Source organism: Neopsephotus bourkii, unplaced genomic scaffold (genome assembly GCF_033783945.1).
Source record: "Neopsephotus bourkii isolate Nb327-2 ecotype Australia unplaced genomic scaffold, CSIRO-AGI_Nbou_v1 NB_1508, whole genome shotgun sequence".
Lineage (NCBI taxonomy): Eukaryota > Metazoa > Chordata > Aves > Psittaciformes > Psittacidae > Neopsephotus > Neopsephotus bourkii.
In genome coordinates, this window is record NW_026901984.1 from 4,656,255 (window position 1) to 4,672,459 (window position 16,205).

Here is a 16,205-nt window from a genome sequence, read left to right on the forward strand (position 1 = left end):
AGCTTGTTCTATGCTGTTAAGTTTTACCAATAAGTTGCACTTGTTGGGTAGTCTTTCATACCTATGGCAGTCAGTTTTGTGAGGAAAACAGACCTGTGGGTACAATTCCACCACTTTTTGCAGTGATGTAATGTGTCTATCAGCATGTGTGTGCCCACACAAAAACAGATGTGAAATGGTGGAATTTCCTGTTGCAAGGCAACTGAAGGGATGGGTTTGCATTTGTGAGAGTTGCACAAATGGAACTTGTTGCTGAGCTTCTAAATAAAACATGTTTTGCACATCCCATGCCTCATTTACCATGTTTGCTTTGAAAGCAAAACCAGTACATTATCTCTTGTTCTGTACAAGTGGATGGTGGAAGCAATAGGTAATTTGTTCATGTGTATCACGATTGGTGCAACATTTGGTATAATGTCTTTCTGGAGATTACCAGTGTGCCAGCAAGAACCTCGCAGTGATGATCTTTGTCCCTGCTCTACCTGTCCATTTTCTGAGAGGACACAGGTTGCTGGGTCTGAAGAGGGAGCACTAGTGAAGCCATGTGTTCCAGCTGCTCTGAGAGGGAGGGCCCCACTTCTCTTGCACTATTGAAAGGGAGAAACAGTAGAGAAAGAGCTGTGTGATCATATCCATGAACTTTTTTTTTTCTTCTTTTATTGATGAGTCCACTTTCTAGTAAAACTAGATATAAAAAAAAGTAAAGTTCCATTCAAAACTTGGCATACCTGTCATCTGTGATTCAGTCCTCAATTTATTACTTCCTTTGCTCATTGAGATCTGTTGTTCTCATTAGAATACCAGGTACCTATTCCTGGTGGAAGAATCTCTTCCTTCAGTTTCTCTTCCCTTTGTAAAGTAGTTGCTGCAACTCCCTACTTTGGTGATTTGCTGGTTTTTTTTTAAGTTGTGTTTAGAAATACCTATTTTCCCTTCTGGTGAGTTGACCCTGGCTGGACAAAAGGTGCACACCAAAGCTGCTCTATCACTGCACTTCTCAAGTGGACCAGAAGAGAAAATATAACAAAAGGCATGTGGGTTGAGATAAGGATAGCAACAGCAATTACTGTCATGGGCAAATCAGACTTGATTTGGGAAATTAATGTATTACCAATCAAATCAAAGCAGGATAATGAGGAATAAATCCAAATCTTAAAACACTTCCCCACCATCCCTCCCTTCCTCCCAGGCTCAAGTTTACTTCTGATTTTCAATACCTTCACCCCTCCAGCAGCACAGGGGAATGGGGAATGGAACTGTGGTCAGTTCATCACATGCTGTCTCTGCTGCTCCTTCCTCCTCAGGGGAGGACTCCTCACACTCTTCCCCTACTCCAGCCTGGGGTCCCTCTCACAGAAGACAGTCCTCCATAAAGTGCTCCAGCGTGGGTCCCTTCCATGAGTGCAGCCCTTCAGAAACAGACTGCTTCAGTGTGTGTACTTTCCATAGGGTTCAGCCCTTCAGGAACAGAGTCCTTCAGCATGGGCCCCTTCTGTGGGTGCAGCCCTTCAGGAACAGACTGCTCCAGCATGAGTCCCTTCCATCTTGGAGCCAACTGGTATTAGCTCTGTTGGACATGGGGAAAACTTTTGGCAGCTTCTCACAGAAACTGCTGCTGTAGCCCCACCCCTATGAAAACCTTGCCAATACAAAGCTTTATTTTATAAAACCGCAAAGTAAAGCAATTACATGGCACTTGTAGGCCAAGTCTTTTGTTAGTTGCTTTAAGTGAACTGACAACTGAAACTCTTGAAACTGTCAGGCAATGTTTTGAAAGGTAGGCATTGCAATCCTCAGTGGATAATATGTAATTACTACTGTAATTACTGCTTTTCAAAGGGTTACTAGCAAAGGTCCATAAAAGTGAAGCAATTGTATTTTGTTTCCTAATTCTTCATATTAGATGAATTGCCATTGCAGAAGCTTTTAATTTCAATTCCAAGTAGACATAGCAGGTGACAAGAAGTCACAATTGCCTTTGTAACCCCAAATGCTACTTCTATAACATATTTTTTTCCCTGAATTAATTTTCTTTTAGCAAAATATATTTCCCTGAAATGGTGACGTAAATACAAAATCTGCTCTACAGCCATTAGCACAAATGGTTCACACATGGAATTTTAACTTTATCCACTTCCCATAAGTGAAATACTCATGTAAGAATAACTATGATGCTGACTGGCCCATATACGTGCAGGCTGTGCAAAGAGGCCTTCCAAGAATCAGCAGAAAGCAAAGTGAGACTGTGGCCCGCTAGGAAAAGCAAGCTTCTGTAAGTCACTTGGATGACTTTGTGTTAGTATGTCATTACTATTCTCATTAGTCTGACAGTATTAGTCCCTATCTGGGAAATAACTGGGATAAAATATTGCTTACTGAAGAACAATGTTTCTTTGTTGGGTTTTTTTCTTCTTTATGTTTTTCAAAAAAATAATATCAAGACTCTAACATAGAATTGTTTGTGTTTGTGCTGGTGAATTTTAGGCAAAATACGGGTTGCAAGAGGAGCAGAAAGGGAAATGTTGGTTCTGACTAGAAGCAGAGTTTGGTCCTACATTTATTAGTGATTTGCAACTAAAATATGTTCTCAAGTACATAAGCATAGCATAAGTTGTAAGCAAAAGTACAAAATTCAAAGTACAGCTTACTGTATAGAGTTTGTTTTCCATAACACTGTATTTATCAGCCTAAGGAAGCATGTCTCTGTGGGCATTTTGAATTGCAGCCCTTGAATGTGCTTTCATTTTAAGTAAACCAGTTTTCCTAAAGGCTCTCCAGAAAGCATTTGGAATGAGTATTAGTGAAGTCTCCAAGCAATTTTGGTCTGTGGGAACATGGTCTCTTACCTCTGTTAACCTCCGTCAACCTCCATATAGATTCCTTCAGAGAAACATACTGCCTTTTTCTACTTTCTGCTTCAACAGGAAGGCCAGCTGTTTGGCAGCAAGGCTGGGCACTCAGCCAGAGCTCTACTTGATCTAGAAAAGGTTTTCTCTTTCCTAACGTATACTGTCAATGTTTTGTTCTAGCAGATCTTATTTGAAACTTTCCTGGGTGATTGATAAGATCTGCCCTTTGACATCACAGACCATTTCTTCTTCCCTGTGGGTAACTGCAGATGTAATTTATGTGGGACCAAAATGTCTTGTCCGTAATTCTTGCCGGGTTCCACACGGCCAAGAAAAGAGAGTTCAAAATGAATGAGAAAGTTTGAATCAGGTCCACCAAAGAATTATGCCATGCAGTACAAATGTCAGGAAACTGTTCTTAGCATATGTGCAGAAAACTGATGCAGAGCTTTCTATCCCATAAATGGCACAATCAAGGTCAAGCCACTTCCACCCACTCTCCTAGCCTTATGCCAGAGCCATTACTAGTAATGACAGATGGTTTCCAGGACAGCACCAGGCAATAGGATCCTTATGGCTAGGCTAAGTATCTCATTATGCACCATAACCTGTCCTCAACAAGAAACATATTGCACTCAGGGCAGGGGAAAGATTTCCGTTGTCACAAGGATGCAAAAACTGGAAAACAGGAAGAAATACAGGCCAAAAGGCAAAAAAGGCAGCTTGCACATCTTCAGGACAACAGTTTTAGACAGATCCTTGTAGTTTTTACTTTCTGTTCCCAACAGACATAGGCCAAAGGAAGACTCATCCAAGAGTCAGCCGTAGATACATATACTGCCACTCCTGAAGTACCCCACTAGGTAGTATGGGGTCTAGACTGGTGCTGTATTGTTCTTAAAGATAAGTTAAGGAAGGGAACAATCAAGACAGAGTCCCTGATAGAGGTACAGAGGGACTGGTCAATCTGTACCAACAAGGTGCTAGAAGAGGATGACTGTATCATGTAGGAATTGGTTAAGTCCCTGACACAGCATCTTGTGAGAACATTACTGTCAGAAAGGATCACCTCTGGAAAGCATGACCTACACCATCAACAAGAGAATAAATCAATAAAAATATTTAAAAAAAATGGCAACAAAGGTGTCAGAGAAGCACTTTTCAACCAGTAAGTGACAAATGTGTGGGTTGGAAAGGGCAGTAGCATGTCCATATGCTCAGAATCACTTCTGTGGAGTTGTCTGCATGGCCAGTCTTACTGAATTGCTCCTCAATCATGGTAGATTAACTGAGCAAATAAGAGGCAGAGACTGCACAAGAGTTATACATTCAGTGCATTTTATTCTACAGTTTTCTCCCACCATGCAAGAGTCATTGGCAGCGCGGATCTTAACTCTATGCTCTGGTAGCCACATGGCTTAGCTGGGTTCTGAGAATTTTCCACAATCCTAAAAGGCTTGAGGTTTACACTGTGTTAATATCTGTCACTTTCTGAATATATGCTCAAGAATTTATTTCCATCCATCAAAAAATAGGTCCATTGGATCATATCTGTCACCACCTCATGAGGAACCACCTGGGATAAACTTCATAGGCATCACCAGGCAACTCTGAATGAGAAAACAGCTACAGCCTAGCTCTCCAGGTCCCACTAGGCAGCCACAGAGCCACAGGCACATCTGGTTTGTGTCTAAATCAACCTGTTTCCAGTGAAAAGCAAGTCCTCCACCTACCTTTTTCATGGCATTAGTCAATACCACACCATGAGCTGTGTCAGAGACTCTCCAAGAAAAAAAGTCTCCCATTGTGAGCTTCATCTGGCAGCAACTACGCAAACAAACAGCTTCTAGTTAGGGTTGTAGTACTGAAAGCCACTGTTCAAAGGCAGGTTGCTGGCTGCAGGGCAGTCAAACCTCTTGCTCAGCTGGGAAGCACAAGAATCATCAGTGAACTATCTGGAGACAGGACTCAGCAGAGAGGATCACCAGGTAGCAGAATTTGGTGCAAGAAAATTGAATGCTGGTAAAAAGTCTGGGGGAGAGCTGTCTGAATACTGTCTTGACAGTGCCTCTCCTTGACTTTGGCTCCTTCAAAGAGCAAACGGCAAATGTGTGTGCTGATGGACGAGCCAGTGTTCTGCCAGTTTTCCTGCCCCCTTGCTGGCACCCACATCTGTCCATTCTACCTCTTTTGTTGGCCTTATTCCTAGACCAGGTCTTTCTCTGCATCAGATTAAATGCTCAGCCATGTCCTCTTAATCACACACTTTTCCCATCCTTGTTCCTATCCTGATTCCAAAGGACCTGCTAAACCCTATTACTCTTTCCTATCAGTCCCTACCTAATGTACAGCTGCTGCACATTAACGTTACCTAAAAACCCTGCCAAAAAAAAATCTTGCTCTCTTTTGATCTTCTGTACTCTTCTGCTAACTTATCCCTTGGCCAATGTGAGCATGGCTCAGGTCAGCACTTTTATACTGGCATCAAGCTACTTCTCTTCTGGAAATCTCCTACCTGGGATGTCCAAATGATTTATTTGTGGCCCAAGAACAGTTAAAAATAATAGCTTTGAAGGTGGAGATGCAGGACAGGCATACTTGAGACGGAGGTGCAACAGTGCAGTTTCTATTTCAAAAGCAAGTGTGTTTAGGTATGTGCATGTGCTGCCTATAGATGAGAACCAGTGGGCAGGACGAACCAATGAAACATACTTAGGCAGCTGACCATGCAAGATAAATTAGCTTCTAGAAATCTGCACAAGATTAAATATGGCTTTGATCTAGCTTGGAAGCTAATAAAAGTGAGCTACATCTTTCACCATGATCATCTTTGCTGACACCTGACGTAACTTTTCTTTAATTTTACCCACAGCCATTCTGCTATGCATAAGCGATTCTTTCAGGTTTAGTATAGAAGCAGCTGGTGTCCTATCTGATGCCATGTTAACATGGCAGATGAGAGCCCCAGGGCACATCCTCGCTAAGCAAATTTTACATCAGATGTATCACAGCTTGTCCTGTATATCTTAGCACTTATTTATCCTGCTTGTTTAGAATCGTATCTTGCTTTTCTCAGCAGAAATCTTAGATCTGAAGGAAAGCATTTTAATTGAATATTGCTCCTAAAAGGAACAAAGCATTACTTATGGATTTTTTTCCTAACAGAAAGTCTAGCTAGATCTGATTTTTTTCCTTCCATTTTAGAGCACATGCAAACACACTGTGAGCTGGGATCCCTTCGCTTTGCCAGGATTCACACCGGTGGTTCTGTATGCCCTCAACTGTTCTCTACCCAATAGTCTGGAGAATGACAAAAGATGATCCTGGGATTTCCCAGTTTGGAAACATAAGGAAGGAATCCTGACCAGTTCATTCCCATGAATTTTCATAAAAGTCCTTTGATGTCTTCTCTCAACCTGTAGTTCAAAGGCAAGTGCTTCTCCTTAAGAAAGGAAATCTGCTGGGTTCTGCATCAACCAGGAAAGACAGAGCACCTGATTTCACACAACTCTTCAGATCCCACTTAAAAAGTATTTTCAAAAGCTTCATAGACATTAAACATAAAATTCAATTATCGTCTCTCTCACAGATTATTTTCTACACCTAAAATTATTCTTAGAATCCTTTCTGAGCTTGTGCTGTGGTTTAAACCCAGCTGGCAATTCAGCCACTCAGCCCTCTCTCACCACCCCCCCTTCCTCCCCTCACTCCTGGAGGGCTGGGGAGGAGAGTTGGAAGAATGTAACTCCCATGGGTTGAGATAAGAACAGTCCAGTAACTAAACACAAATCACTGCTGCTACCACCAATAATAATAATGATAAGGGAAATAACAAGGGAAGAGAATACAACCACTCACCACCCGCTGACCGATACCCAGCTGGACCGACCAGTGATCTAGCCCTTCCGGGTAACTGCCCCCAGTTTATACACTGGGCATGACGTGCTGTGGTATGGAATACCTCTTTGGGCAGTTTGGGTCAGGTGTCCTGTCTCTGCTTCCTCCCAGCTTCCCCTCCTCCCTGGCAGAGCATGAGGCTCACAAAGTCCTTGGCCAGACCAAACATATGAGCAGTAACTAAAAACATCAGTGTTATCAGCACTGTTCCTAGGATGAAAGTCAAAACCACAGCACTGCACCAGCTACCAAGGAGAAAAATGACTGCTACTGCTGAACCCAGGACAGTATCCACCCCTTATTCCATACCATTCTCGTCATGCTCAGATCCCACATTTTCAATATACTATCACTCTTATCTCATGCATATACATATATATACATACAGAGAGAGAGAGATATCATTTCTTAGTGCATGGACCAATCTATATAAAGCTGCTGAGTCCATCTGGTCTATGATGTCGGGCTCCATCTCTTGTTACAGTCTTTCGGGGCAGGAGAGGCTGTGTGCAGTGTTCACACTCATGAATAACCTGGAAAATAGTGTCAATTGCTAAGTCCACCCCTCAATCATGAGTCCATCTCTATGTTGCATCTCTGCCCTGATGGCCTGAAGTGTTATGGGACCACTAGGCTCAAAATAATTCACCATCTCCTTCAGCAGTTTCTGCAACTTATTGCTGAGGACTCCATACAGCTGCTTTCCATCTCTGATGCTTCTTGGTAATCGGTGCAAGCACTGTGTTTTTGACTTTCGGCCTGGGAACAGTGCTGATAGCACCAATGTTTTTAGTTACTGCTCAAATATTTGGTCTGGCCAAGGACTTTGTGAGCCTCATGCTCTGCCAGGGAGGAGGGGAAGCTGGGAGGAAGCAGAGACAGGACACCTGACCCAAACTGCCCAAAGAGGTATTCCATACCACAGCACATCTTGGCCAGGATGTAACTGAGAGTTACCTGGAAGGGCTAGGGACTGCGAGGTTGGATGAGGTATTGGTCAGTGCTTGGCTGGGCTGGGGGCACGAGTTATTGGTCGGCAGGTGGTGAGGTTTTGTATTCTCTTCCCTTGTTATTTCTCTTATCATTATTATTATTGGTGGTAGCAGCAGTGATTTGTGTTATACCTTAGTTACTAACTTGTTCTTATCTCAACCCGTGGGAGTTGCATTCTTTTCGATTCTCCTCTCCGTCCTTCTGGGAGTAGGGGGAGGAAGGGGGGTGGAATTAGCAAGCCGGATCCATGGGTCTGAGTTACTGACTGCACTTAAGCCATGACACCCACCACAATCAGCAGGCAGGTCTCAAGGGTACCCAAAGGCCATTCAAAACCTTCAGAACTCTCAAATGATGCTGCTGTACTTGTCACTGGGGCTGGTGTAGCTGCTGTGCTTGGAGCTGGAGTAGCTGCGTTATCTGTTGTAGTCAGAGTCTGAGTAGCTGCTGTAGTTGTCACTAGGGTGTGTGGGAATGTCTCCCTCACAAGCTGATCACTGGAGGAGGGGAAAAAACATGTGTAATTGCTAAGCACTTCTATTATATACCACCCAAAGTATAGAGGTGGCGACCACACTGGGAACAAGCCAGATCAGTTTAATGATCAATGAGTCTATTGTATTACAAGTCATTACCATAAAGTACAGTGAAACAAGAACCTTATCTCAAGGCCCCCAGCTGATAAACACTAACACAGCAAATACTGGCTGTAAGTAAGGTACAGACATCCTGAAACTGTGAGATCAGAAGCAACAACTTTGAGAGCCAACAAATCAGCATTGTGATGAGTGACTATTAATCCAAAACAATGCTTACCACAAATACGATTAGACATGCTCTGATCAGATCTGTCGTTATCTCAACCCTTTGTGCCCCACATTGGGCGCCAAAAAGAACTGTCAACCCAGCTGGCAATTCAGACTCTCAGCCCTCTCTCAGCACCCCCCTTCCTCCCCTCACTCCCGGAGGGCTGGGGAGGAGAACTGAAAGAATGTAACTGCCTCAGGTTGAGATAAGAACAGTCCAGTAACTAAACACAAATCACTGCTGCTACCACCAATAGTAATAATGATAAGGGAAATAACAAGGGAAGAGAATACAACCACTCACCATCCACTGACCAGCCTGACCTGAGCAGTGATGTAGCCCTTCCGGGTAACTGCCCCCAGTTTATACACTGGGCATGACGTGCTGTAGTATGGAATACCTCTTTGGCTAGTTTGGGTCAGGTGTCCTGTCTCTGCTTCCTCCCAGCTTCCCCTCCTCCCTGGCAGAGCATGAGGCTCAGAAAGTCCTTGGCCAGACCAAACATTTGAGCAACAACTAAAAACATCAGTGTTATCAGCACTGTTCCCAGGCTGAAAGTCAAAACCACAGCACTGCACCAGCTACTAAGAAGGAGAAAAAATGACTGCTACTGCTGAACCCAGGACATCTTGCTGTCACAATTTAATTTATCACAATTCGTTATGACTAAATAAGGCTTTGAGGAAGGAAAGTCTGTAAGATCTAATTGCCTTCAATGAGGTGTTAGTGCTGGCAGCACATTCTCTCTTAAGAAAACTGCCATGTCTTAAAGGCAGAAATTCCTAATCTCTGAGTTAAAAAAATAATCCTTCCAAACTTTCTCTAGATGAGGAACAGAAACAAAATATAACACAATAACAATCTGAAAATTTGCATAGACCACCATTGATACAGAACACTTAGCTTTTAGTGACTTAATACATATAATTGAATTATTACATGTTTTAAGTCACTGAAAACTGTAAAAACTGCTGTATAAGTATTTGACTACTGTATAATAAGCCAAGATAAATACTCATAATAAAGAATTTTGAAAGAAATCCCTATTAGAGCCCCTAATATATCGACAGAAAAAGAACATGGGTATATCAAGGTGACATGCTTATCTTGCTCCTCTTGTAGTACTGCACATCTATACATCGTGCGCAGTGCTGAAAGGTCTCAGAGCATTGACACGCACACAGCAGCATGAGGCAAGGACCAGACCTGGCTGTCCATGCAGCCTCTCCCCACAAGCTGCCTCCCTGGCTGCAGGCATCACTGAATGGTGTGTGAGCCACCTCCCACGCTCTCTCCATTTATCGCTCAGCTATTTCACACAGGCAGCTAGGGAAGGGTTTTCATGTGTACGAACATGCCTGGCTGGGAGCTGCAGCTGCTCAGCTGTTGATTTATCATCTGCTCAACTCCTCTGACACAGGGCTGGCAACCCTTGTAGGGGTGGGGAAGGACGGATGGGAAGAGGAGGCGGCTGGTGGTTGACAGCTGTTTCAGCCTCTGCACTTTAATTGGCTCTGAATATCCCTCAACACCCTAAATTTGGCTGATGCTCAGTATTCATCAGAAGAGGAGACAGAGCAACAAAGAGAGGAAGAACTGAGCAAAATGAAAGATTTAAGGAAGAACTGATAACATGATTTTAGCCTGTTCAGGGTTACCCATGCCAGGCCTTCTTTAATGGGAGGGAGAAGCCATTTTGAAGAAGGTAGAAGCATGTGTTTCCAGAGGACACATAAGAATGCCCAAATCATGCCTTGTAAGCACCAGAAACTCCTGTTCTGGTATTCTACTTGTGTCCCCATTGTGATCAGCTCATTTTCAGAGATGAAAACTGTATCTCCACTCCCCCATCCAGAAATGTATTTACTGACAAAAAATTCACAAGACTGCAGCTAAAGAAAGTCTCTACTTTACCTCCTCCCCAACACTGTCTCCTGTTGACTAGCACATTCTGAAGGCAACTTGTTAGAGATGCACCTCCTTGACAGGACAGCCTTTCTCTAACACCCCTTCCAGCTCAAGACCATGGTTTGCTCAGGTCTTCTTTCTTCCTGCTCCAGCAGACACAAATCTGATCAGATACACTGTTGAGCCCTACTCTCTGTGTCTTCTCCATCCATCCCATGTGCTGCAAAGGCTATGAGGAAGGAGATCTGGTGACCACGAATGTGGTGATGTGTAAGAGGCCTGCAGCAAGATTCTGGGTGACCAGAATGAAGGTCATATGGGACAAAATCCTGGAGATGTCCTGAAGCATGTGAACTCCTGGAGAACCTGCCGGTCACCTCTCAGCTGCTGTGTCACCCTGGTGGAATCACACCTGAGCCAATTCACAGCTTCAGAGAACAGAATTAAGGTTGCATCACACGGGTATGCTGTATTTGCATCTCATCATTTCCAGGGGTGTAAACTGAGCCACTTAAAAGTATGAGACACTATCTGCCTGTATCTGAGTTAATGAGTTCAGAGAGCTTGTTAAAAAGATAGACTAGCAAGCATTGTGCAACTGCCCTGCATATATCCCATGTAGGCATTCAAGTCAACTGTTATTACTTACTAAACTATCTGAACTATTCACAGAACTTAACGTGAGCCAGCAGTATGTCCTCGACATAAAAAAGGACATGGAACTGTTGGAAAAAGTCCAGAGGAGGGCCACGAGGATGATCAGGGGACTGGAGCACCTCCCGTATGAAGACAGGCTGAGAAAGTTGGTGCTGTTCAGCCTGGAGAAGAGAAGGCTGCGTGGAAATCTTGTAGCAGCCTTTCAGTATATGAAGGGGGCCTATAGGGATGCTGGGGAGGGACTCTTCATTAGGGACTGTAGTGATAGGACAAGGGGTAATGGGTTCAAACTTAAACAGCGGAAGTTTAGGTTGGATATAAGGAAGAATTTTTTTACTGTTAGGGTGGTGAGGCACTGGAATGGGTTGCCCAGGGAAGTTGTGAATGCTCCATCCCTGACTGTGTTCAAGTCCATGTTGGACAGAGCCTTGGGTGACATGGTTTAGTGTGAGGTGTCCCTGCCCATGGCAGGCAGGTTGGAACTTGATGATCTTAAGGTCCTTTCCAACCCTAACTATTCTCATTCTACAATTCTATGATTCTAACTGGAATTGCAGTCATCAGAACATGGAACTGATGTCAAAGTTATCAACTACAAGGTTACCAAAGACTCTGGTACTGTCAGTGTTGCCAAATCGAAGATGTATTTGGCTGAAGCTGAAATACAGTCTTCATCCATGAAGGAGCTGTGGTTGTGTTCTCTGTGACAAGCAGCCACATTAAAGCACTTTATAACAGATTAATTAAACGACCTCAGAAGTAATAAGTGTACATTAGTTCTATAACTTCAAAGTTAAATACTATCTTAAAGAAACTGAAGTTGATGAAAAGAGAGTAGACACAAGCATATTGTGTTAATGGTGTGAGACAGGCAATGCTAGTATGAGACATTTTAATATGACATTAATAATTTGAATTAAGTATTTGAACTTCCCCAAGGCAAACAAGGCATTGTGTCTCCTGAGGTTAGGATCTTTTCATTATCTGTGCCTTCACAAGTTCACCATTTGGGAGGAAACTCTTTTGAAAAGTAAGCAATTTTTTCTGATGATCAAAACTATATTTGACTTTCAGACTTTCTGAGTCTTACATTCAGTGAGTAGTTTCATTCAGGAAAGGACAACTGAATTAAATTCAACCAGTCTTAAAAAGAAAATGAAAAAAAAATCAATCCTTGCGAAGGAAATTCTCACATACTTTTAGAGGGAAATTGTTACTTTAAGGAGACAAGATTAGAAATGTGCTTTATTTAGATTTCTTAATAAAGATGCTGTAAGAGTAAGAGCTGATGTTAGAAGACATAATTGTTTTTGTCCTTGTGCCACAACAGGCCACTGGGTGTTATTTCTTCATGTTACATGTAGTTATGAAGGCAACATTTAATGTCTCCTTTTCTGCAGAGATAGTTCAGTGACTTGACACAAGCTTTGATGATCACCATGCGATACATGAGGGAACTGGTGTATTAACAAAGCATTGCTTATAGATTTCTTGAAAGAGACTTTCTTCTTCTCTGTGTTCTTCAGATGTGGACGCCTGAGTAGGTTGTGCCCAGAACTTCCATCCCATGGTCTATTACACTCACAAGCTATTTGCTGCCTCGATCCCACAGGAAAAAACTGACAGAGCACCATTGTAGCTTCATTAAATTCTTTCTACAGGACACAGTTTAAGTCACTGAGAGGCAAGCACTTCGCAGAAGACTGTAGCTACTTCAGGAAACAGCCTGACCCCTTTCAAGACAGTGCTGAGATTGGTGAAAGTCTCAGGAATACTGTGTCTCAGTCAAAGATGCTTTTGAGTTACTGCCTCTCACAAGGCAGCAGTCTCTAGCAGCTAGACCTCAAAATGAAGTTGGAGATAAGCAAAGTGGGAAATCAGGCCCGTTTTGAAAACACTGACTTTTAAAAAATGGCAGCAGGGCAGGGAAGGAAACAAAGAAAAGCAGTCATGAATCTGCAGAGCTTGGAATTACCTCCCTAAGGTCAGTCCTTGTCTCTTTTCTTTCCCTTATTCTTCCCCCCCCCCCAAATACTTACCAGTATTCATTAAGTAACTCAGCACCTGGTGTGTGAAAAAGTCAGAAGACAGAACTAAAAAGGTTGAGATCTGGGATCTACGGCCTCCTCAGTACTTCAAAGTGGATATACAGAGTAACCATTCCAACCACCAGCACACCACACCACCTAGCCTTGCAAAAATGCTGCTGATCCAAGCCTGTCCTTGCTGAATCCAGGCCATCACAGAGGCAAGAATGCAAAGTATTCAGGGCTAAAAGAAGAAAGACACACTATAATTCTGTGGTTTATTTCTCATGGCATTTAGATAAAAAGAATGGATTTAAGGGACCTGTTTGTCACCAAGTTCAGTGAAAAACAAAACAAAAATATCCAAAATCCTTCGAGAAGATGAACTGTAAAACCCAGGACTGCTGTCAGTAATTTAAGCAGCTGAAATCTGTGCAGGTGATTAATCAAGTCAGACGGGTGCTTTGATTTCATCAGATGGAAATTTTGGTGAATGTGCTGTTATATGAGACAAGCTTAATGGCTCTTTCATGTGGTTTAGTTTTGTTTTGTTTATTGCATACTTTTATGTTTAATTTGGTTGATAATCCTGGAAAGATTTGTTTCTTAACGTATGAATGACTTGCTCTCTCTAAATGACTTCCAGTTTCTCTTGCTCCTAAGTCCAAGGGAACAGTTAGAGAAACAGCTGCGTGAAATACAACTGCCCTCTGCTAACAAGTAACAGTTCTGCTCTCTTGCCCTCTTTCCAACCCCACTTTAGTGACAGCTTTGATTACAAAGTAAACTCATTCAACATGAACTGCTGAAAACTATTCCTTTTCTTCCTAGTCCGGTTTTCTGCTGAATTAACAAGTTAAATTGGCTCACTGATCAATATCAGGGATTGTGCAAGGGAGCAGGGAAAAGGAGTAGCAGGATTATGGAGAGGTGGACCTCTCCTCCTTTTCTCTGGCACTAAGTTGTTACATCACCCAAGATGTACCATGCAACTGTTGTATAACTGTCTTGGACTTATGGTTCCCTGATAATATTTGTCAATATGCATGTACAACCCTTCTCTCTGCTTGATCCATACAGGTGCTGAAGCTGCTCAAAGAAAAGGCCAAATGACTGGATCACAGAGAGAACAGGTGTGGACATCATTCTGGACAGCTAAACTGATCTTTAGACCAAGGGTGGAAAACAGCATATTGGTATTTGATCCAACAGCCATATGCATCTCATCCAGTCAACACTGCACATCAAAAACACCCAGAGAGGGTGAGAGACATCCCTTGGAACAGGGCTGATCCCCCGAGATTCAAGCCCCCCCAAAACCCCAGTGTATCCAGTGGAAATGTGGCACTTCACAGTGCTTTCCTGGCGCCAGGCAAACGGAAAGGAAATCCTCCCCTCACACACTGTGCTCTGCTCCTGCCGCTCTTGGGCCCCCCGCCTCCTCCCAGGGGTCAGCCCTGCCCAGCACCCCAGACCATTCAGCCCCTTTAGAAGCAGGTCTGTCTATCCCTACTGCTCATCTCGGTTACTCCTCAGAATTCGCCCTCTTATGCCTGCGGGCACAAGGGTATACCTCTCCAAAGAGCTAACGCTCAGCTCCACAGGCGCTGCCTGTGAAAAACCACGACTCGGGAACGGCTCCCACAGCTACCACCAGCCGCGGCCCCTCACACACCCCTGCCAGCCGGGGCCACCCCGCGCAGGCGCAGCTGAGCACCGAAGCCCCTCCTCCAGCCCCAACGCTTCCTAACCCTTCCAACGTCTGCCTGGCGCGCATGCGCAAGGGGCGAGCGTGCGGTACCCGAGGCAGGCCTTCCCGACCTCCTTCCCCCTCCCCGTTGCCGCCGGTCTCGCGTCGGGCACCGCGCATGTGCGGTTGCCAGGGCGGCCGTCTCCAGTGAAGGTTTAAAATCCGCGGGGCATGCGCAGTGCCGGTTCTGGCCCTGGTGAGGGGGACGCCACATTGGAACGGCGAAGGGAGCGCTCCGGGCAGGGTACAGTTTGCGCCGCCTTCGCTCCTCCTCAGCCGCTCTCGCCTCGCCCGGCTCTGCCCTCCTCCCCCCGCGCGACACATGCCGCTGCTCCCGGGTCGCGTCTAGCGCCGCTGCCGGGCCCGGCGCGCCGAGACGAGAGAGTGCGCGGCAGGCGGTGAGCGGGCGGCGGCGCGGCGCTCTGGCCGGGCCGTGAGGGTCGGCGGTGGACGGGCGTGGATGGATCCCCGCGTGGCCTGGATCCAGCCCGAGCAGAAAGGCCCCGCGAATGCGCTGTGGATGCAGATCTGGGAGACCTCGCAGGGCGTGGGGGGCCGGGGCGGTGCCAGCTTCCCGCACTACCTCTGCCTTAACTCCCCGGCGCTGGACTCGGCCGCCGCCGCCTCCCCGCCCCGTGGCCACAGCTGCGTGCGGCTCGGGGCGCCCGGCGGCGGTGCCTGCTGCTCCTCTTCCTCGCCTCCTTCGCCTTCACCTTCTCCGCCGGCGCTGCTAACCGGACTGGTTCCCCCTGCCACCGCCGGCCCCGCGGCGGTCAACGGCGGCGGCGACGGAGGGCGGCGGCTGCAGAAGTCGCCTTCCGTGTCTTCCTCGTCCTCCTGCTCGTCGGTGGAGTCCGGCACCGACAGCCCCGGCTTCTCTTCCTCGGGATCGTGCAGCGGCGGTGGAGGCGGCGGCTCCTCCTCTTCCTCCGGTGGACCCCGGGCGGCGGCGGTGGCTCCTCCCGGGCTGCTGGGCAGCGGGGCCGGACCCGGGGAGTTTTTTAACTTCCACGAGAACAAAGTGAACGGGCACCACCAGCCCCCACATCTGGCGCGCAGCCCCCACCCGCCGCCGCCTGCTTCTCCCCAGCAGCACCAGTACCACCCGGGCCGTAGGAAACGAGAAAATAAAGCCAGCACCTATGGGATGAATTACCTGCTGTCCGGCAGCCGAGGCGTCGCCATCAACAACTCTCCACACCAGCAGCGGCAGCCGCCTCAGCCGGCGCTGCAGAGCCCGGGCACACCCTGGAAGACTAGGAAATACAGCCCCGGCGTGCAGGGGTGAGCAGCCGGGGCCCCTGGGCCTGCTGCAGT

The 16,205-nt window shown here is 45.8% G+C and overlaps 1 protein-coding gene across 7 annotated transcripts in view; it reads left to right on the forward strand.

The window, feature by feature from the left end:
* The first annotated feature begins 14,868 nt into the window (after nucleotides 1–14,868).
* Nucleotides 14,869–16,205, forward strand: part of TENT4A (terminal nucleotidyltransferase 4A) — a 64,865-nt gene continuing 63,528 nt past the window's right edge. For 2 of the 7 annotated variants that reach the window (XM_061369663.1, XM_061369662.1), the window contains exon 1: nucleotides 14,870–16,172. In XM_061369663.1, coding sequence (XP_061225647.1) covers nucleotides 15,349–16,172 — 824 coding nt within the window. In that variant the 5' untranslated portion in view covers nucleotides 14,870–15,348. Of the gene's footprint in view, nucleotides 16,173–16,205 lie in introns of all 7 variants that reach the window. The other 5 variants (XM_061369658.1, XM_061369661.1, XM_061369659.1 and 2 more) reach the window with 4 other exon arrangements.